The 24,114-nt window shown below is 45.1% G+C and overlaps 1 protein-coding gene across 3 annotated transcripts in view; it reads left to right on the forward strand.

Moving 5' to 3' along the window:
• Nucleotides 1–4,831: 4,831 nt before the first annotated feature.
• The window catches only part of LOC118313460 (spermatid perinuclear RNA-binding protein-like), a 32,367-nt gene continuing 13,084 nt past the window's right edge, over nucleotides 4,832–24,114 (forward strand). For 2 of the 3 annotated variants that reach the window (XM_035638908.2, XM_047329046.1), the window contains exons 1-5: nucleotides 4,832–5,098; nucleotides 16,857–16,965; nucleotides 19,589–19,815; nucleotides 20,240–20,408; nucleotides 22,419–22,572. In XM_035638908.2, the coding sequence (XP_035494801.2) occupies nucleotides 16,963–16,965; nucleotides 19,589–19,815; nucleotides 20,240–20,408; nucleotides 22,419–22,572 (553 nt within the window). In that variant the 5' untranslated portion in view covers nucleotides 4,832–5,098; nucleotides 16,857–16,962. Of the gene's footprint in view, nucleotides 5,099–5,248; nucleotides 5,352–16,856; nucleotides 16,966–19,588; nucleotides 19,816–20,239; nucleotides 20,409–22,418; nucleotides 22,573–24,114 lie in introns of all 3 variants that reach the window. The other variant, XM_047329047.1, reaches the window with a different exon arrangement.

Here is a 24,114-nt window from a genome sequence, read left to right on the forward strand (position 1 = left end):
GTTAATCAAATAAAAAAAAAACGTGTGCCTCCACCGACGCCGCCATCTGGTCCGCTGGGCCGCAGAGACCCATTTATCATTCTCTTTATTTCCCTGCTCTGCTCCAGTGAATTACAGCTCAATCACTGCACATTAATGAACACACACGTCGTCACTTGAAGTGATTCTGAATGAGTCCGGATCCATCACGGAGTGAAGAGACCCGGTTCCTTCCTGACTCTCTCCTCTGATTCCTATCGAACGTCAATCAACACGGTTCGATCATCGGCTCGGAGCTTCCTCGCCTCGTCTGTGGCTTCCAGACACTTTTCTTTCGTTAAACAGACTCAGTCATTTTCTAATTATCTGGGGTGGTTTTTTTTGGTAAATGTTTCTGATGACTCCGCCTCCATTGTGTCCTACATTTCTTCTCGCCTCCTTTAATATTCATACTTCTCACTCGTACTGTGTATTTCTTTCCACATCCACGATGTGAAGCGTCAACACACAGCGAAGATCTCAGAGTGAATATTGACACTGAACGTTTCTTCCTCCTGTTATCGCATTGCACTAAAAGATTGATGAGCCTCCCGTCTCTGGTGTTCGCCCGCGACTGATGAACGCGTGTCGTATTTTCTCTCCTGTACCAAACAGCCAGCACGGAGAACACGAGGCGGCGTGCAGGCCGGAGGCGAGAGGCTCGGAAGTCAGCGTGAACAGTTTGTCACCACTGTATTTCATCTCACTGTCATCGGCGCCCAGTCTGCTGCTGCTGCCGTTTCCCTCCGGAGCTGCTTCATATGCCTTTGTTTTTACCTTCTGGAGGCAGATTTCAGCCCCAACACACACAAAGATCATGTCACGACGAACGAGGCGTTGATGAGAATTATTTCTCTGTGAGGCCGTGCGTCGGCATGCGTACGTGCAAAATGACAGTGCGAGCAACAAGACGCCTATCGGGGACAATGTCTACCGTTGCCACACTAGCTTGGAAGGTACTCGGGAGATTTGTGTTCCTGTTAACTTCGTTTTAATGGCGGTTGGGAAACAGCGTATGGCGGAAAAGCGAAAAGAAGAGACCTACATTGACGATATAAAGACGTAGAGATTACTTGTTTTCAAACCAATACTTCAATGTGTGTGTGTGTGCGTGTGTGACACTGCAGAGTCCTATAACCTTGGATGCCCGTGACGCTGCTGGAAACACACAGCAGCAGCAGCTCATCAAATATTAACAGCTCCATCTAATTCAGGAGTTCATGTGGTCGCCGCCGACCGAGGAGCTGGAAACACAGATTATAGTCCTGTTTGATATGGACAGAAGGAGAGATAACATCGGTCGACATCAAGTTTAGTCTACATAGATGACAGATATGAATGATGAACAAGCAGCAGCTCATACATGTTGCACTGTTCAGAATAAATCATTACGTGTCGTCCGTTACTGAATCCGTCCTCGTGAAAGGTTTTGGTTCTGGGTGTGATTTAATGGTAATATTCAGGGTTGATTGTCAACAGCTGATTTAACAAAGAACAAATCCTCACTTTGCATTGGAATTATGATTCAAAGATTTTGCACCAGGGGATGAAAAAAAGAAATCAAGTGACTGTAGCAGGAATCAATACAGTGGTTGTTGCTTTTTTTTTTTTTCATGTGGCCATTTGTTTTATAATTCAGCATTTAATGCACGCTGCAGAGCAAATGTGGAAGATTTAAAGAGCATGCATGTATATGTTTATATATATATATATATATACTGTAAATATATACCAAAGACAGAAAGGAAGGTCATTATCCAGGAGAGCAAGATTGTTACCCATAGACAACATCTTTACTGAATCACATGAGAAAATGTAGAGAAATGGAGAGAAACAACTTTCTGCTTTACAAACAGTGTGTGTGTGTGTGTGTGTGTGTGTGTGTGTGTGTGTGTGTGTGCGTGTGCGTGTGTGCGTGTGTGTGTGTGTGTGTGCGTGTGTGCGCGTGTGTGTGTGTGTGTGTGTGCCTTCACTGGATAATTAAAGTGTGAGAACGACACGTTGGGTCACAGCTGCTCTGCTCCGAGTCGGGAGCGTTAACGTTTCCATCCAGATCCAGAGGTGTCGTGTCCTCACCTCTGTTCAGAATAAATCATTCACGCTTCATTCTACCTCACCGCTGATTCCAGTGTTGCTCATAATCGAAGAACTCAGAGTGGAGTCGGAGGCCTGAGGACCAGCATGTGTCCGAAATCCCTCCAACACCTCAACACACAGAGAGAGAGAGAGAACGGGCTCAGTGATGTCTCTCACTGCTGCGCTCGGCCTCTCTCTCCTCTGTCCTGATCCCTTGATTACGATGCGGCACGGCGGAGGTGAAGGGCAGATGGAGGCGATGAGCGAGGGGGGAAACAGAGGAGGAAGAGGTTCCTTCATGTGAGGGGAGCGAGGATGAACCAACCGGGAGGGCGTCAGAACGTGTGTGTGTGTGTGCGTCAGCGGAGGAGGAGGTGTGAAAGGCAGAAGGAGGCGACGACGACGACGACGACGAGATGATGACACACGAGAAACCAACATGGTGAACTTGAAAAAAACAAACAGTTCACCTGTCATGAAACTACGGTGGCCCTGAAGTGCAAAACACAACGACTAATAGGAAAACACGACGGCAACTCACGAAACACATTTTTCCGTCTCTGTTTTGCCGTTGTGATTTGCACTTCAGGGCCACCGTATCTACATCGTATCAGATCCTCGCCCTCATCCACCCGTTTGTCGCTTGATTGGCAGAGACACAAAAATAAAACCCCACACACTGGCTCAGTGTGTGTGTGACTGCCATTGTTGTTTTGCATTGTGGCTCTGTCGTCTTCTCTGAATCTTGAATTTGTCAAGTTTGTCCGTGTGGGTTTGAGCTCAGGTTGCAGCCGATTTCCGACCTGATTAATGAACAGTTTTGTCGTTATTAAACTTCCATAGCTCCGCGGGAGCAAGTGTGAAAACCAAAAAGAGGCCACACACACACAGACACACACACACACACTGGCTGAAGCAGCACAACAACAGTCATCTGAACAGTGACCGACGCTGCACCGCGACAGACGGACGAGGCCCGAGACGTCTGCTGACGCTTCGTCTGTTATAAGATCTGACGACCGTGGCGTTCAGCACATACCAGATGGAAGACGTCAGCTGTGTGTGTGTGTGTGTGTGTGTGTGTGTGTGTTATGAAGGAGGCGATGGAGAAAACGAAGCTGTCACTCTGAGCCCACTTCCACCTGAGACTGTGTTTGATTAAGAAGAAAAATCCAACTAACTTCTGTAAATTTTTTAGATTGGACTGAATGAATCTGAATAAACCGCCGCTCTGCTCATTGGACTTCACAGTGCAGTTAACGCGCGCACACACACACACACACACACACACACACACACACACACACACACACACACACACACACACACACACACACACACACACACACACACACACACACACAGCTTCTCTTACTCCCCCCTGAACCACCTTCCCTTCTCCTGGGGGGAATCGGAAAAAACTAAGAGGTCTCACTCTGCTGCTGATTCTTGGCACCAAAAACACCACTCAATAACTTTCCCTTCTACATGTAACATCCGTTAAACTGAGGTCTTGACAAAGACATTCTCGCCACGATGTAACGTACAGTAAAACAGACGATGAAGCACCGTGTGAATTAGGCTGTGGATACAGTGTGATTGACAGCTGGTCCATCCAACGGGTCGGAGGTGTAGGTGTGGGTGGACGGGCTGCGTTCACATGAATTTTGTGGGAGGGTCCCAGCTCACAGGCCACGTTTTAGATTTACACTAACACATTGCGTGAAGCACAAAGTAAGACTGTTCCAATGTAGATGAACTGGAAATGATGATCTCAGCACGTTCCAATTCTGCTTTCGAAAAATTTTCCATTATCAGATATTAATTTACAAGAGCAAAAAATGAATTAAACTGCAGCATATTCAATTTCATGAACAATATCTGCTTGGAGAAGAGGAATAATGACTCGTGTCACACAGAGCTCCGGGTTAGAGATAGAGCAAGATTATCTTTTAATTGGTTTATGTCAATTATTTTTTTCAGAATTTAACATTTAAAATCACTTTCCAAAAAGTTGTTTGAACGTCTAACGCAAATAAAAAAATGAAATAATTGTTGTTATTCTACAACACTGCACTTCACACAGTGATTATCGACAGCCACTGACAAGTTGGATTATTAATATTTTAAATCGCTCTTTTTTGTTGTTGTTTTAAATTCTAGTTACATCTATATGTTCTTTAGGGGCTAGATTACATTTATTTTCATTTTTAAAAAGTATTTAAAAGTTTAGGTCAACCATCAAAGCCCCAGTGTGTCATTTTTGTCATTTTTTTTGGCGGCATCTGGTGGTAAAGTTGCCCTAACCCTAACCCAGATTCAACGTGAACGCGACGTATTCTGGACCGTTTAGTTCACCTATCGTATTCAACACGACGTAGAAACATGGAGACTCGCACGGAGGTCGGTCCACCTCATGGAACTATATCTAACTCTTATATGAACATAGTTATGGACAATATATTCAATTTCTGTGAATAAGTTTTTCTAAATATTTCCACGCTGCAGCTTTAAGATTGTGAGATTGGACATTTTCTCATATTTTTCAAGGGGATAATTCACGGATTCATATAAAATGTGTGAGATTTGAAAGTGATGACTGGAGGATGATGAACTCTTACCTTCTCCTTCCCACTGGGACACGGACACATCGTCCTGACTCTGTGACCGAGCGCTCCGTCTTCTGGTGAGACGATCTTTGTTTCGCAGTAGCGGTCGGTGGGCGCATGCGCGGCTGCTCCCTGCTCTCCCTCCCTCCCTCCCTCCGCGGAGCGCTGACAGCGGACCGACCGAGCGACCGACCGGGACCGTGGTTGTTGCTGCCGCCGGTCGCTCCACGTTGTGAGCCGCTGTCCGGACACGGGACTTACTTCTCTGTGACCGGGACACGAACACAACCGGGACGAGCAGCAAAGTGTCGGGAGGTTGTGGACCCGCTGAGCCTCCTCCTCCCCCGGCTCTTCCTCCGGTTCCCGGCGGGGGAACGAACGGACAGTCGGTGAAGGTAAGCCGGCTTGTTGTCCCACTCGGCTCGGCTCGACTCGGCTCGGCTCGGCTCGTCAGTCTCCCGCCAGTTAAACGAATATTTATCAAAACAAGTATTCTTTGTGTTTTTTTAACGGAACGTTTTCCCGCGTCGCCTCGTGACGCTCAGGTGATCGACCCGTTACCTAAAGTAAACTTTCCATCGTCCTCGATCACCTGGTGAGAGAGAGAGAGAGTATCCTGTCTGCTTCCGGTTGCTCTCACGCGCACAGGTAGGAGGACCACGTGCTCTGGAGCTGGACGATGCACCTGTCGTCGCATGTTCACATTACACTGATGGTTTCATAGATAATCAATACTTATCAATACTTGGCCGCTGGTTGAATTCAAGGAGGAAAAAATGAAAGTCGTATGTGGGAAATGTTTGAGAAAAAAATTATCCTCCGGGATAAATATATTTGAGTTCCCTCAGTTTTGTAAAATATAATATACTGTATATAAAAACACCGGGTCGGGAAAGTGAAGCCAACGCTGAAGTGCGTGACGCCTGTATTCTGTGTGCTGACCAGCAGGGGGCGACTCCATTGGTTGTTTCTATAGAAGTCTTTGAGAAAATGACTCTACTTCTTCTCACTTGATTTATGACGTCAGTAAAACAGTTTCCTGAGGAGTTTACGGTTCTAGGCCTACAACTAACGATCATTTTCATAATCAATTAATCTGTCGATTATTTTCTCGACTAATCGATTAGTTGTTTCGTCCTTAAAATGCTGCTAAATTGTGAAAAATGTCCATCGTGTTTTCCAAAAGTCCTACATGATGTTTTGTCCACACACCAAAGATATTCAGTTTACTGTCACAGAGGAGCAAAGAAACCAGAACATATTCTCATTTAAGAAGCTGAAATCAGAGAATTTTGACTTTTTTTTCATAAAAAATACTTGAACCGATAAATCGATTATCATAATAGTTGGCGATTAATTTAGTAGTGGATTAACATTTGCTGCTCTATATGGTTTAATCTCTAGTTTCAAGTCTTCTTCAATACATGATGTTGATTTTGTACATTATGGTCCATTTACAGTCACATAGACCATAAAGCAGCGTATGTTTTTCGCATATATCCACGCAACATGGTAGAAATGGTAACTGGAGGCCTAATGTTCAAGGCGGCCTGCAACCGCCACCTCGTCGGGCAACGGCTGCAGCTGAAATTGTTGACGAGGATCCAGGACACTAATGTTTTCCTAACAGTAAATCCTCACTGGCAGAGGTCTGACCGCCCGGTGTATTCTGGGTAATGTCGGCTTTATCAATCTGACGGACTCTGACCACGACTTAACTCGCCAAGAACACATCAATATCGACTGGTCGTCCGGTGATCAGGAGTCCATCAGGACGTGGTACCTGCTTTTCTATTAGTGGATTTAAGTGTCAAACATACAAACAACAGGTTTAGTGTAAACGCACATGAGCTAATATAAAGTTAAGGCACTCGTTAAGACAGGCAGGTAAAGATTCATCCATGAAACGATTTTTTAGTCCGCAGGCGAAGAGATGGTTTTAGTGGATATTTGGTATAAAGATCTTATTCTTCTTCTCACAACTTAAATTACAGTTTCAAGGGGATTACGTAAAGGGAGATAATTGATCGGTTACCAAAATAAATTCTGGCCTGTATCAAACTCTCCTCGCGGTTGTTTTCCGACAAGTCCTCTTGCATCTCTTCAGAACAACTCAACGGATCTGTGGAGGTAAACGACTGAAACCTGAGCAGAAGGTTCCAGATCCATCGTCTCTCATTTCAGCCTGAAGAGCCCCCCCCCCGGCTGCACTGTAAACCTCCGAGCGCTGCTGCCCTGATGCTGATGACGACCGCAGGAGAGAGGGATGGTTGATCTCTCTCACTTTACCAGGCTGAAATAAATACCTCATCATCCCCAAGGATGTCTCTTCTCCAGAGCTGTTTGATGTTTTTCTGGAAACAGAAAACCCTGCAGCTCTCTGGATGTTGGAATTCTAGAAGCTGCCAGTCGGCTGCTTCTGCCAGGAGCTTACCAAACCCCACAACCAATAAGTCCGAAGGTTCCGGACCAAACAAGGAAGTTGTGACGAGGACCTAAATCTACCTGGACTGGTCCCAATCTTCCTGGGCAGGTAAAGAACGAGAGTAGAGAAAAAGCTTCATGCTGCTGTTGTGCTTTACACTTGTTTTAATGTTTAAAGTGTGTGGTGGAGTTGGGGCCACACTCAGGGTCTCTCGTAAAGATCCATCTTTTCTTCTGGAAAGTGAATCGATTGTTTAATTTATTGTCACCAAAGGGCCAAGTTGAGAGCGAGCCTGCTAAAACCAAGCCTCAGTTGTGCACAGATTCATTCTTTAACTTTTACCACTATCCACTTGAAAAGTAGATCATCAGCAATAAAACCAAAAACAACGAGCGGAACATGTATTTGTGTTGTGAAAGAGGACCTGCGGAGTTGGTGATAATTCTCTTGAGTGGCCTCTTTCACATTACACACTGGTCCATTTGTAATCTAGAAACATCGACAGGTTGCAGCGTTAAGAGTCGACAGCAGCAACAGAATCAGGCAGGAGTTTCTACAACCTTAATGTTCTGCTTCAATAATAAATGAGGACGTGTTGCAGCTCAGGTCTTTTGTTTTAAACTCAGTTTGAACTCATCCGGCCTCCGGAACCAGGTTCATGAACATCGTGTTGAGTCTTATGAAGCTTCAGACTTCATAGTTTTATATTTCACGATGGGCTCAAGTCTGTTTATGAGTTATTCAGCTTTGTTAACAGAAAGAGAGGAAGTATCAGCGAAACACCTGCAGCGAGACGACACGGTTCGACTATAAAACCTTCTTCTGATTCAGAATCTCATGTTAAAGCCTTGAGCTCAGTTCGGTGATTTTCCTCCAGGCTGTTGTCGTCATCTGTCCCCTCCGGGAGGATTCTTGATCCACCTGATTGTTGTTGTGGGCCAAGAAACGAATCGCCTCTCTTGTCTTTTAAGTGCCGCTCGGCATGTTGGGGGACGGACGAGCGCCGCACGTCTGAGGCGACAGAGAAGCAGAGCACTTTGCCAGCAAATTTTCACAGGAACTGAAATATTCACGCAGGCAATTCAGCTCCAGCAGCATGAAAAGGACGTCGACACATTCATCAGACTTCCCCCGGGGTGAAGGACGGAGTTCGTGTACTCGTCTCTTTCAGAATCGTGACGTCTGCTGCCAATTATCCCTGAACACACCACGAAGAAAACCTGCGATGAAGAATTCTCCTCAAACACATTTTCCCCTCAATAATTTTACTGCTCATGCAACATGCATTGTGAATTATTTATTGCTCCGAAGAGGAATTGTGTGACACTATGTATATACTATACCTAAAACGGAGACTTATGGAAAAGCTACTGGCTTCGTTTTAGTTTGAAAACACGGGGTTGTGTTTCGGTCTGGACGAACAGAGACGTTTTGAAACGATGACGCAGACGACGCCCATGTTCTCTACCTGATCGGTTCTCTACCTGATCGGTTCTTATCAGATACGATTCGACGACCAGCGGTGAAGGCAAATTGCCGCTAACACTTCCTGTCAGTAACGCTGCATTCACACCAAACCGGACGAGAATTGTTAGTAAAGTGAGAAACGCAATTTTGCGTCATTTGCGTCACCCTGTCTTTACGTTGTCTTTGAATGTAATCTGACTAGCAGCAGTTAATCGAATAATTGATTAGTAATCTACTACTAAATTAATCGCCAACTATTTGGTTATAGATTTAATCCCTTAAAGTAGTTTTTATGAAAGAAAATCTAAAATTCTCTGATTTCAGCTATTTCCTGGTTTCTTCTGGGACAGTAACCTGAATATCTTTGGTGTGTGGACAAAACAAAACATCTTGAGGGTTTTGGGAAACACAATCTTAATTTTTCACAATCGGACAGAGATTATTTCTGATTCCGAGCTCGTCAGGATGTTAGTGTGAACGTAGCCCCATCTATTTATTTATTTTTTTGCCTCCATCTTCAGCCAAGTGCTTTCATATTTTTAAATTCACTAATACAGAGTCTGCTCTGATACTGACATTTACCTAAAAGTTGATTCATTACGAAGAAGCAACAGCTGAAAAAGCGCCTCTCTTTTTCACAAGCTGTTTTAAATCCAAACACTGGAAGCCTTGATTAAAAACTGTAATCATTATGAGCCTAAATTATTGATATGATATGAATGGACGTTTTAATTAGAGAAGGCGACTCGTGAGATTGAAGTGACACAATCAACTGGAGAGTAGATGCATCGCACTGTGGGAGCTGCACTGAGTTTATGTAAAAGGAAAAGAAAACCTGCCAATTTATTGTGATCACATTTTTTAAAACTCAAATGTTGACACTGGCAACCGCTTGTACGTTTTTGGGAAAATTGGAAACTCAGGTGAGAAGCTGATTATGCATAAAATAACCACACTGGAATGTGTGTTTTCATTTATTACAGTGAAGTAAAAACCTGACGCGCCCTGTCCTGTCAACAGTGGTCTTGTACATCCAGAAATAATACAGGGATGAACACTTCATATATATACTGTATGTTCCTCCAAAATTCTCCATGTTCTCATGGTGAGTATTGTCATATATCATCTCGGCCCTCTTCTGAGCTTTCAGTCTGTCGGTGCTGAATGGATGGAACTCCTCTTGTACACATCACATGGACGTCAATCCTGAGTCGTGTCTCGCATCAGGTGCTGCTGTTAAAAAACGATTTGTCTCAGCCTCCATCTTCTGCCTCGTTGAGAGACACACTAGAAAATAAAAAAAGGTGTGGAAGGTCGACGACGGCGAGGTGCCGAGGGGTCAGGAGGTCGTGTTGTTGTGAGGTGGAGCGGCAGGATTACTGTGTGAGCTGTGAGCGTGATGAAGGCGGAGCAGTCCAGTGAAGAGTGGTGTTCGCCCAGAGCTGCACTAATGAAATCCATTAGCCGACTGCAGTGTGAGTGTCCTGCAGCTCCACCTGAGCTCGGTGGAGTCGGGGAGAATTTGCGTCATGACCTGCAAAAGGGTTTGAGCTGATGAGATGAAAGCGGCCTTTGTGTTTTACACATGGTGCATTCAGGGTCTGACTCAGGCTGTGATTTCAGAACATCCTCAAGGCTCGATTGGTCGGATTTATATCCACACAGAACTGACTGGAATCTGAAAATGCTCTTTGCATGTGTACGTCAATATGTGTACGTAAATCTATCAGTCTTTACTGTTTCTTGCGGCATCTGGTGGTGAAGTTGTAAAGCGCAAACCAACTGAGCGTGCGCCAGGGGACACTTTATGGCGGCGCACCGCTGATTCCACTTCCGGTTTCAGGCAGCGTCTGAAAATTCAACGTGAACGCGACGTGTTCTGGAACCGTTTAGTTCAACAAGCGTATTCAACAGGACGTAGAAACATGGAGACTCACTCGGAGGTCGGTCCACCTCATGTGACTATATTTAACTCTTTATACATATATGAACACATGGTTATGGACAATATGTTCAATTTCTGTGAATAAGTTTTTATCCAGGCAGGGTTTATGTAAACTTGCTCAACCCACAGAGGGAATGTGTTGAATCTTCCCCATCGTGTTGATGACCAGAACTGCAGGTTTAAATGTTTTCACATAAATATATCAACACATAAAACCCAGGGAAGTGACATTATGAGTAACGTGTTTCGATGAAATGTCAGGTCGGCATCAACATTTACATTTTTAAGCGCTGCACCTAGTGCTGCGAGAATCAATATTTAATAACCAGTCTGCTCCTAATCATCCATATTTCAGAAGTTAAAGGCAGAAGCTGCCTGTAAAAGAGCGTCCGACTGCTGCTGCAAACTCCTGTCGGTGGGTTCAGAAGTGCAGCTCACAGCTTCGGTTGATGCTGCAGCTCCGGTGCGGAGGCTGCAGAGCTGCAGCTGCAATAAGTCTCACTCTCACTCTCAGGATTGTACGAGGTGAATGGATGTGTGGAATTGGCCTCGGCCCCACGGAGGCTGCCTGCCTGGCCCGGTGCCCAATACTATATACGCTACTGGATATTTATAATAAGCTTCCTACACTGTGGGACTTCGTCTGGGGGGGGTTCACACGGGGCGACCGGGGCGAGTCTGGGAAATAGAATTCAATTCTGTCCACAATGTCCTTTAAAAAAGAATTGTATGAACTTGCACTCGAGTTTATATATTTGCATCAAGCGAATTACTTGAATTTCGCGTTATTCGTGCCGCGGGCGTTCACGTCGATTGGCATTGACATTGTATGTGATGTCATGTCGCAAAAATTCGTGCATTAGCTTGAATATCGATGGGTTTTATGAGCGTAGCTTCAGACAACACAATATATTTGCGCGAGTCACCTCGAGCTTTCGGAGCCATTTTTTTGGGACATTTTTATGGACTCATCAAAATGCAGCTTTGGCCCAAGTGTTTCTCCAAAATGAAAAAAACTCTTGTCGTTGCACCAAACTGCCGTTAAATCTGAAACACATAATGTAAAAAACCTACTGTTTTTCCAAATGCCAGGCTGCTACTGTAAAGAACAGCAGGAAGTCACACTTCACTACTTCATTTCCCCCAAACTCCATGGGAGGAGGCAAAAACGTTCCTGTAAATGTGTCGGTCCAGCTCCATGTCGTCGGTTGTGCTCGACCACATGATGTCTCCATTACCTGTCTGCACGTCCACACACACACACACACACACACACACACACACACACACACACACACACACACACACCAACTGCTGCTCGTACACACCGCGGGCGATTCGCTCGGTGCTGATTGGTTGTGGCCAGTGCAAGGAAGCTGAAATTGCTTCCCGGAGGTGATCTGCGGCTGCACGGATATTAAAGTCTCCTCTCGCCGCCCCGGCTGGTTATTAAGTCGGAGGCTGAGATGTCCCTGATTGTCGCTGTCGGACGTCTATTGTGAGCGATTGTATTTATGAGCTTCATGACCCCGTCACATCTCAGAGCTGATCCCCGATCAGCTGACGGCTTCATTGATACCTCAGGTGGAGTTGGAAGTTTCTCTGGACGTGAACAGATTCATGGTAGGTATATTTATGGAGACTGGTGTCTATGAGTCTGGGACTATTGATGCGGATCGAGATAAAAAATCCTGATCTTTTCGGATTGATATTGTAGATCAGAAACAAAAGAAATGAAAAGTTAACAAACAGAGCGGCATGGCCCTTTAAAAACAGAAGAGTCTCTTGTACAAACACAAAACATGCCCACGTGCATTAAAAGGTCAAACTTAAAATCTGCAGCGTATGAAACTTTCCAGGGCCCGAGACGAAAGTGCTTCACAGACAATATGAGGATAATAAAGAGGACGGTAGTAAAAAGTGCAAGGCGAGCTGCTTTGTGTGGACTGGAATCATTTAGCCAGTGTGAAGGAAGCAGCAGCCGCAGCCGCTCGTCCCTCATCACTTCCTCCTGGGAGAGGATCCTCAGACTCAGGGTGCAGTCAAACTGTCAAATTGGCTCAGGAAGTTTCCTAAATCTTGACGTAACCCAGAAGTATTTGATCAGCAGCCGTGATAAGAGCTCGTACGCACTAATTTTGAGCTGAAGCCACCAGGATACACTTTTATTTTCCAACTGATTTCCTAATTTTGGATCTCACAACAGGGTGACGCGCACACACACACACACACACACACACGCTGCTGCTTCTTTTAGCAGCACACAGGGACATGAGGGTGTCAGATGCTTTCAGGCCGTCAGCACAGCGTTGATCCATTAACGCATTAATAAAAAACCTAATCCTCCACTGGAAAAAATAGCAAAAACACTGAAGCTGCTGTTTCATAACGAAGCCGCTTCACCTCTGATTCACCCGTGAAGTCTGATCTCGTCTCTCGTCTCAAAAGGAACGAGAGGAAACTCCTGCGACTGCTGATGTAACCGTCTGTTACATCAGCAGTCGCAGGAACCAGCGAGACCTGCGGGTGTTAATTAGTGTTTTGACATTTTTTTGATTATGTTTCACACGTTATTTTCACAAATCTCGACTGTGTGGGATTTTTAAATCACATCTTCCTGTCACACAGGGATTTTTTTAGCGGCTCTGAAAATACATCTCGTATTTTTATATCGACCCATATGAGCTTATGTTTGATGATATTTTTAAAAGTGTATTTTCGGAAATTTAAGTTCCTTATGTTTGGTTGTATTTGTGTTTTCTTTTTATTTATAGTAAAGTTTATGGTTAAACCTTGAAATTTCAAGCATCCATTACATTTTCGTGGTCATAAGTGTTTGATAATGACGTCTTCGGAATCATTGTCCTTTTTGTAATATCAGCCGATATATCAGTAATATATTTTTTTTAACTCTATTTCAGCATCTGACCCCAAAAATCCATATCAGTATTTTTCCTGGTTGTAATTTCCTTCAACACGTCTTCTGCGCTCGTCTGTAATCTGGTCGTCATGGCGCTGACCCTTGACCCTTCTCTTCAATGCTTCTTGACTCGCTAATGACGTCAGAACTTATCAGCTTTTAGTGATCATTTATAGATCAGTCGCTGAAATATATAGAATAAAATTCACATTCGGGTGATAATCGCGTCTAATAAAACCCCCGTGTTTCTCTGTAGTCACGTGTCATATCACAGTCGTGTTAATCTAAAAATGGCAATTCAAAATAAAAAAGTCATTTCTTATTATGATTAAAATAAACAAACTGGACTTCGAGTCGACTGGACGCTGCCGTGAAATTGTTTTTAACGTTATCTGCGCCGGCGCATTAATGAAATTACTCAGAGTATATTCTCGCCCATTAAATGCGTCGGATGAAGCTGCAGTTTCTCGCCCACGCGGTCAAATGCTAATGAGCCGCGAGTCGGGGGCCTGTGGTGAAAAGCGTGCGGAGCAGAGAAACCTCCCCGGAGACTCGAGCCGAGCGTCAGTTAGATTCCCCGTCACCTTGACCTCGTGTTTCAACGACGGCGCTCGCTCGCTCGCTGCCGAGTCTCATCTGTCTGCAACACATTGGGGGGAGGTAGATCAATGTGACACAACAGCTACTGGGCCGGCTGCTTTCAAAGCCTCAACGTTCCCGCTCCGAACAAAAAGAACTTCAAAGCAGTTTACAACCGCTCAATAATGGAGGACGCCGCGACGCGTCGGGGAGGGCGAGCAACGCAACGCCGGAATGCTAACGAGCCGCCGCCTCGCGCTCGGAGAGGGAGACGGGCTCTTCAACGGTTCTGCTGCATCTCCATCTGAGGCGGGGGAGAAAGATTTGACCTTCAACTCGATCAATACTCAATGAACCCGCGAGTGAAAAAGAGACTCATGTTCATCACAACCAGAGGAGACGCCTGACGAACACCGAAGAGATTCAAGCCAAAGAAAAACCATCAAAATACAGATACCATATATAAACACGGGGCACAAGGACGACCGGAGCGACGGCAGCAGCATCGTGCTGCAGTTTTAATAAATCCCCCCACGTGGCCTCGTTTTATAATAACCTTTCATCTCCCCGAAGAGGGGAGGTGATTAAACGAAGATAATTAAGAATACAGCAATGACTTTTTAAGGACGCCGCCGTCGACGGTGCTGCGGCAGCGACAGATGGTGAGCTCAGCGTGGGACAGAGAGGATCCTGATCGGGGGGAGTGAGAAGACAGAAGCAAAAGGTTTTTATTTTCCCTCTAAAGAAAAAGGCAGCTCGGAGAGTCTTGTTTTTTCAGGAGAGAAGAGAAGGAGGAGGACGTCAAAACACCGGGTGCATCTTCTTTGCACAGGCTCTGATCACAGTTGGTCTCAAAGGGCTCAACGACGCCCACGCTACCAGAGCATAAATGAAGAAGGACGAAAGAACTTTTCTTTTCATTTCGACAAACAACAATTAGCTTCATTAAACTCCAGTCAAAGACAAACAGCCTTTAAACAGTGAAAGTTAAAGGACGTTCATTAGTTCATCAGAGCAGCTCAACATTAAAGCTGCAATAAGCTCAGTTGGCTTTTTATAACTGGAGAGGACCGAGTCAGGCACAATGTAACATTATTAATGGTTTGAGTTCATTTCATACTGACGGTAATGCCACCATGATAACATAATCCTGGACAGAGTCTTGTAATATATAGTATTATTGTGATGTACTAAAAATTCGTAATGATCGCTCGATTTTTGGTCCTTCCGAAATCAAGGAGAAAATTACTGATTCTCCAAGAAGTTTCTCTGAAATTTCACGGTGTTTCGTGGAAAAGCTCACGTTATTTCGCGGAAACATTTACGGTGTTTTGTGGAAACGTTCCTTATAATGTGAAAACAATTACGCGAAAGTTTTGCAAAATAACATCCCAAAAATAATGTGACAGTTTCGGGAAACAACGTGAAAAATGAAGGTGAAAGTTTCACGCTATCACGTGAAAGTTAAGTTTCACGTCATCTCAGTATCACGTTATAATGTGAAAAGTTTCACGCAATAGCGTAAGAAACAAATTACGAATAGTGAAGTGAAGCAAATGAGGAGTTGGCGACACGAGTTCACATGTTCGTCCCCTGCGTCTTTGCATTGACTCACAGAGGTTATTGTTCCGTTTGCTGTGGGACCGCACCACTGACACCGTCACAGGTCAGACTGCTAGAGAACAACATGCTGACGCCACTCCAGCTGCTGTGATGCCGTCAGGACAGAAATCACCCACCAAATGGCTGCACTCCAAACCACCGCATCCTCAGCTATTATCTCCCTAATGCCTCCTGCAGCTCTCCCCCGTCCCCATCCGCCACTCGCAGGCAGGTGAGATGAACCCGGGGAGGGTTTCGTTCCAGGGCCGTGTTTATTTAGGTCGTTTTCACTGGGGGGGGGAACTTTTATGAGCGAGCAGGCTTTTATGTTCACCGAAGACTTGAAACGATGCCGTCTGCCGTCCTGCGAGCCGGCAGCCGGCACGACGGGAAGTGGAAATGAATAGGAAAGGCCTGTTCTCTCATACAAAGGGTTTGTGACTAACGTTTGATCAGACAACAAAAGACAACGCAGCCGCTCTCATAATAATAAGAGCTGGCATCAGACATTTTCTATCGTTTTGGGAGTTTGGCTCAGAAATGAAACTAAAGTACAACAATTACTGAGAGACATCATTAATTCAGTTTCAGGGGCTGAAACAATTTTGGAGGCGAGTAAAGGTTTTTCTTTGCATATCAATATTTAAGAGTCAGACAGCGGAACGAGTTGACGAAAACATTAAACACTTAAAAGTTGTTTTTTAAAGATGGCGCTGGTCAAAAAGCTTCAAAGTGGCAGCTCACACACCAGCGAGTGACGTCATGGTGGGTTGTCACTTCATTCCACCTGACTCCAGAGGGTGTTGGACGGAGTGCAACGATTTCCTGCACGTAAACAAGCACCAATACTGATGTCACACTGAGTTACACTGTAAAAATCCAACAGAAGACGAAACAAACTGGTTCAAACAGCAGAGGTTCATCAAACACTGTCGGAAAGAAAACGGAGAAAAACAAATTCATGTGTTTTTACCCAGAGAGACGAATGAGACGAGTTGACGACATTGTCGTCGCCGCTAGATGCACGCAACTCGATGTTAGCGGGAGATGGTCGCAGTTTTCATCCTTTAGCCGCTGCTCATTCAGAGCTTCTGAATCCTGGATCATCCACATAATGAGAAACAAACGGGACAAAGGTGGAAGCTGAGAATTACCTCTGCAGCTTTCTGTTTAATAGGAGATTAAAACAAATTCTTCTTTTCCGTCTTCCTGCAGTGAGACGGACCAAGAGGCCGACAGCCGGGAGACCTGCCGACTGCATGAAGAGGCCGAGTGTCGCGACCCCGGTCCTCACCTAGACGACCCCCCACGCTGCCCGGACATGGTGAGACTCCCGATCATGTGCTGACTGATCGAACCAGGACTCTCTGCTCTACTTGTTTGTGTTTCCCGTCCGCTGTCGTGTCACGTGGAAGAACATGGATGAATATCTTTCAACATTTTTCAACATTTTATTGACCAAACAATTAATCGATTATGAAAATCATTGTTAGTTGCAGCCCCATGTTCCTGTCGTCTGCCAAAATGTAATCCAGGCTTTCAGAAATTGTTGAATATTGGTGAAATATGCTTTTGAATGATGAGGTGATCATCAAAGTTGCAGAGAAAAAAACGCAGCAGCAGTGATTTTAAGGTTCATCAAGCTTTTCTCGAACTTTGAATCTGATCTCTGCTTTTGTTTTCATGTATATGTAATGATTAATGTTATTCATAGACTCATGGATGAATCAATATAATTTTTTTGGGGGGGGAGATTTGTAAAGAAATTAATGTTTGTATTAGGGCTGGGCGAAATGGCATATAAATAATATCTCAATATATTTGTTATACCGCGATACACTATATATATCGCAATATTTTTTTAAATCTCCTCTAAAGCGCAGTTTCATAAATGAACAATTTAAACAATTGATGCAGACAATCACAGCAGTATGATGATTCTAGTCGTCCCTACAACCCATGTGTGTATTAAAACATTCTTTAATCTTAATAAGATTTATTAACGGTTTCCATTGGGACAATTTTAAACTTCAAAACAGGCATTATGCCAACACCTTTATAAAATTTTACTTGACATTTTTATAGTCTTGGTATTTGCGATATAGTCCTTCAATACATACTGAATACTCGTGTGCAACAAGCCGTGATACATCGTATATATTCGAGATACCGTCAACCCCGAGTTCATATAATCTCTTGATGTGATGTCAAGCGATGTCACAGAGACAATAAAAAGTGAGAGGAATAATTTCTGATGTGTGTCCGAGTGAAGTGGACAGAATCTACAGATGTTAATTCATTAAAGCAGCGACTGTCATTATCTCCTAATTGCGCTGCGGCTCCCTGCTCCTGGAGGTAACGAATAGAAAGGAAGCGATCGGGCCGCGGTCCAGAAGTCGGTGTTGATGCTCGTGGAAAGTCCTAATCTCTCATTTAAATCTGGTTAATGTTCGTGTGGCTCGTTATTGACACTTCCCACACTTTGCCGCTACACGGCCTCGAATGCCCCCCGAGGCAGCTCGGCCGAGAGATTAGCTATAGGTCGTGATGGACGACCCCCCCCCGGCAAACTCCAGACTCGTGGGCCATGAATTATTAAAGTGCCGTCATAAATAACTCACCGTAATGAGCGGGAGCTCACAGGCAGGGGGGGAGGACGGGATGATGGAGAGAGAGATAGCAGCTTGACCTTGGACAAACACAGAGCGTGATGCTCGACCGGCGGACTGATGCACTCGGGCTTGGAAAACGGCGCTGAGCTCATTTTTTGCACATCAGCCATTTTTTTGGAGAGTTGAGCTCTTATCACTTAGCACATGTCATAAATGTTGATGCTAAGTAACGGCGGCTGAATCTAGGCCACACACACACACACACACTCACACACACACACACACACTCACACACACACACTCACACACCGGCGGCAGCTGAGGCCGCTTCAGGTGACTAGCGTCTCTGATGTCGGAAGACGAGCGTCTGAGGAGGAAGTCGAGGAAAGCGACACCAGGCGTCGGTTGTCCGAGGTTGACGGTGAAAGACGAAAACAAACGATTCATCTTTTAAAAACCAGTGAACGGAGGAATCGGGGCTGACGACCTGTAGAAACACAGAAGACGTCTGAGCTGGGCACTTGCAACGTGGCCAAAAGTATGTGGACGCAGGAACAGTGCATCCATATAGTGAAGCTCATGATTATTACATCATTGTGTAATTTTTTTAAATTTTCTGACGGCATCTGGTGGTAAAGTCGCAAACCGCCAACCAACTGAGTGACCGACAGGGGACACTTGATGGTGTCGCACCGCTGATTCCCTTTCCTGTTTCCGTCAGCGTCTGAAAATTCAACGTGAACGCGACGTATTCTGGAGCGTTTAGTTCAACAACCGTATTCAACACGACATAGAAACATGGAGACTCACACGGAGGTCGGTCCACCTCGTGGAGCTAGATTAAACTCTTATATGAACACAGAGTTATGGACAATAAATTCAATTTCTGTGAATAAGTTCTTCTAAATATTACACACTGGAGCTTTCAAGTTTTGACAGAAATGTCAGTTTTGTTTTGGGGTTTCTCTTGACGCTGCTGCTTTTAGCTTCAAGATGTTCTGTGGATTCAGCTCCAGGATCAAAACATCTGACGGCCAAGCTGTTTGCTTACCTTGCGAGAAAATGCACCTTTGATTTATTTATAAACTGAAGATGAATGCTAATTGAAAGATCAGTTCCTGCTCACTGGCTGTTTATCACTCATCAGCATTCCTTCTCATCATATTTGTGCTGATTAGTGATAATGATGCCACGCGTCTCAAGGTCACGAGCTGTAAAGGTCACAGGACGTTTTCCTCTCCGAGCGTCTGAAGATGCACCTGCTCACAGGAAAATGTTCCTGAAATCAAAAACCATATTGTCTCTCTTTATTCCTCCCCCTCCTCTGAAACACAGAGGTCGTTCCGATCGTTCGCGAGCGACGACCGCCACGTCATGGCCAAGCACGCCGGCATCTACCCGGCGCCGGAGGAGCTGGAGGCCGTGCAGAGGCTGGTGTCCACCGTGGAGGGGGCGCTGAAGAAAGTCTCCGACTGGATGGACGGCCTCAGCAAGTCCCCGGGGAAGACCACCGCCGCAGCCGAACACGAGGCGGGGGAGGAAGACGCTGCTTCTGAGACAAAGTACGTGCGTGTGTGTGTGTGTGTGTGTGTGTGTGTGTGTGTGTGTGTGTGTGTGTGTGTGTGTGTGTGTGTGTGTGTGTGTGTGTGTGTGTGTGTGTGTGTGTGTGTGTGTGTGTGTGTGTGTGTGTGTGTGTGTGTGTGTGTGTGTGTCCCACCACAGTATTTTGCCACACTTCAGTTTTACACAATGACGTGGATTTATCGCCTCCGTCCCGTTTATCTCCTTTCCCTCTGTCGTTTCCTCTGCACGGCACCCGATGATAATAATCTCAACAAAAACCCAAACTGTGTCCGCATGGACACATCCTGGATCCTGGACGAAGTTATCAGATGATAGAAGCAAAATTGATTGAAGAGATTATTGTCAAAACCAATGTGTTTATGTTCTGTGAGTTGTTGTCTGACGCCGTCCGTCCGTCTTCAGGCCGGACGCCTCGTCGTCGGTGCTGTGCGGCGTGACGCGTGTCGGCCCGGTGGCCGAGGGCCTGCTGATCAGAGGCGACGTGGACCTAGACCTGGTGCTGATGTGCAGAGAGAAACCCACCAAGCTGCTGCTGTACACCGTCAGCGCCAACCTGCCGCTGCAGATCCAGGTACCGATCCACCACCACCACTCCGGCAGCACCTGGCCGAGGGCGAGACCTCGGGCTGTGGACCGGCGTCTCTCGCTACACCACAGGACAACGTTTTAGTTTTAAAAACTCATCACTAGCTTTGTTTTGATGCACATTTTGAAGTGTCGCAGTAGAAAAAGTTGATGGAAAACGACAAAATTCGACCAGAGAAACGCCCGTGAAGTCTGCGATTTAATCCCCAATATAAGGAATATCATAAATATTGTATTATTTGCAGGTAAACAGGAAACTTAACAGTTTTAAATTCTCAGCAGCACAAACCAGCCTGAACAGAGAGAGAATCCCTCTGTCCTCTGTCCTCTGATCTTCTGAGACGTTTACGTTGAAATATATAATTTCTCAGGGAGAAAATGATTTTTTTTTTTAAACCTAATGGAAGGATTATTTGTGGTGAAATGAAAAGTAAGTGGCCTGAGTGACAGATGCTCTTCTTGTTTTATCTCAATCTGTTTTCTGGAGATGTTTTGAATTTAATACTCTAAACCCAACTACTGGCCAAAGGGATTCGGGTCAAAGACTCGGGGCCAAAGACCCGGGGCCAAAGACTCGGGGTCCTCTATCTACATCTCTACTTTCGTTTCAATTAGATACGATGATGCTCCTGATCGATGATCAGGAGCTTTGTGGGATTCTAACAAACTCTGAGTTTCCAGAGTCACAATTAGTTTCGCTGATAGATCTCCGCCCTTCAAATGGTTTCCACGGGGCCCCCACCCCTCGTAGCATCTGCTAGCTAACAAGCCACACACACACACACACACACACACACACACACACGCTCAGTTAATTACCTGTCACTGCGGCCGTGCGTGCTTCATCATCAAGGAGTAGGAAGCCATTCGAAGTTCTCATTTCCTGGGCCGAGCTGAGGGAGATTGACAGGCGGCGAGCTGATGGATGAGGTCGTTTCTCTCCCGAGACGAGAGCGAAAGAGAAAAAGAGAGGACGCACTTGAGAAAACAAGCCGCTGAAGGAAACACGGGATCTCCGGGACAAGCGGGATCGTGTGGCGAGCTGGGAAACAACAACACGGGCGGATGAGATGTGGAGGGAAGCTGCGCGTAAACACAACTCTCAGCACATTACTATTATTTGTATTCTGTACATTCTCAAATAAGAATCAGTTTCACTCATTTTCAAACCCTGCTCCTTCCTCCTACAACTCCATAGACGTCATTACTAAATATTAATATATAATGCAGAATTAAACAAATAGTAAAATTATTCATTAACTCAACATAAGTGTTTAAACAAATGGGGCCAATCTGCATTTTATTAATGTTCAAGGTTTTCATTTTCAGATACCGTCAATGAACCTGTCTCTCGCTGTAAGAGATGAAGATTTTTAGCCACTTCCTTAATTGATAGTAGGACACATTCACAATCAATAATCAGTTAATCACTAATAATTCATTCAAATGCAGAGGTCTTAATAAAAAAATAGCTTTCAATTGTTTGATAGATAGAATCAGAGTAAATTAGAAATGTATAGAACAGATGAAGTAAACGTGACTGTCAACGTAAAAACCATTGACTGAAAATGAAGATGGACGTCTCCACTTCCTCCTGTTGTACAAACATGAAGTTAAATATCTCAGATTCAGGAGCTCAGGAGGCTCAATTTACTGTGTTTGTCATTTATTTTATTTCAGCATAAGATGATAAATATTATTACACTGATTAAAAATGTCTCTCGGGTGTTTTATCTCGTGCTGCTGCAGCCGTTACTTTACTCAGCTCAGATTTCAGGTTTGGTGAAAGTGGTACAATCTGTCCGACGTTGTCAGAAAAACCTGGTGTTTATCCACACACGAGGTTTAACATAAACCTTATTGAAATATATTTAGCCGTGCACAGAGAACTGCTCGGTGATTTGATTTGACTTCCAGTGTTTGATTTGTAATCCTGCGTCCTGTCACGAGTCGCTGTTGGATCTGTGACTAACGGTTGTTGCTCTCTGCCTTGCAGACGATGACGGAGGACAAGTACGAGGTGCGGTCGTGTGTTCCCGAGGCCGCCATCCGGGTCTGCGGCGCCAAAAACCCCGGACTCACGCTGAAGATCACCCTCTCCTCCTTAACCATGAGGGAGGAGCAGCACAGCGCCGCCACCACAGACAAAGGTATTTTAATTTGACCTTCACATGACATCAGAGGGCTGAGAGAGTGGAGACTTAACGGGAATGAATAAAGGTGTAAAAGTCCTGTGAAACCTGAGCTAGGAACTGGAGAGTGGGGAGAACGACACACGGAGAGGTTTGAAAGCTGAGAGCAGAACGAGGGAGAGGAGGAGGAGGAGGAGGGATGATCTGGATGAAGAGATGATTTCCACCAACTAAAGGTGACGACAGATAAAAATCTAATTTTGTTGGACTGAATAAGAGATTCAAAGGATTCAGATTCATCAGGTTAATGTGGCGCTGGATTGATAAAAGAACCCAGAGTGTGAGTGTGGCGGTTCTTTAAGGAACCCGTCGAGCGTCACTGGCTCCGCTCGGCTTGTTCTCCTCTGCTCACTGACTGTTGGTTCTGTTGCCGTAGCTCCGCAGGTTCAACTCGCCGCGGACCGACGCCTCCCTGCGACCCCGCCGCTGACGAGGCGCCGCACTCCCCACCTGGCAGCTGGAAACCCCGGGTACAAGGGGCTTCCCCAACCAGCAAATCAAACCAACCCTCCCCCTCATCCCTCTCACTCACCCCCCCCCCCCCCCCAACACACTTCTCTCTGGGTCGCCATGAAATTCTGGTTCATGTCTACTTCTAATCACAGACTACATTACCCAGCAGCCCGTGGTCCAGATCTGTGCCTCTCTGCTTGAATTACCCCCCCCCCCCCCGCCGCTCATTCTCTCTCCATCTGTCCATCAATTTTTTTTATTGGCTCAGAAGGACATCCCATAATTTCATGTTGTAAAAACGGTGTTAATTGAATTAATTTCTCGTCCTGGTCACTAATCAGAAGAGCCAACGACGACGTGGAGGAGAATTTATTCAGGGTCGTTCCTCATTACGACCGGTGAGCGACGGCTGAGTCGCGCTCCGCCTCCGGGAGACGCATCTGGACACCGAGGGGGAAAAATTCATTAAAGGAATCAATGATTCTAAGATCTAAAGAGTATTAGACATCAATCATCTCATTTTTATCTGTTATAGATGATCATGTCTTTGGACTCTTTGGAGTTTTCCCCCCTGGAATAATTTGGCGTTTACGACTGAGCAGCTGTCCAATCACAGCCCAGTAGATTACATCTGCTTCATCCTGCTGCACATGTTTGAATTCAATCAGCAACTAACGGAAGCAAATCACAGGAAACCAAATGTCAAACAAGTCAGTTTGCAGATGGAAGGTGATCGGCCGACAGTCAAATGTCAAGGAAGTGAATTATAATGAATCTGTTAATTCATGTTATTGAAAACATTTGAAAAAATACAAATGGAAGTTTGAGCTACAGGATCCTTAGACCCATTATGTTTCAATTACTCACCCTAATAATTAATATACTGTTGAATATGAGGAAGCCTCGTCGGGCTCTGGGAAATTTGATTTTTTTTATGTTTTCTGACACTTTATAGGAATAATTGACTCAATGAAAAATAATTCAACTGTAGTTTCTGGCCTTTATTTATTGGAATTAAAGTGTTTGTTTATTTCAGTTTATCAGCAG

This window comes from Scophthalmus maximus, chromosome 19 (assembly GCF_022379125.1).
Source record: "Scophthalmus maximus strain ysfricsl-2021 chromosome 19, ASM2237912v1, whole genome shotgun sequence".
Classification (NCBI taxonomy): domain Eukaryota; kingdom Metazoa; phylum Chordata; class Actinopteri; order Pleuronectiformes; family Scophthalmidae; genus Scophthalmus; species Scophthalmus maximus.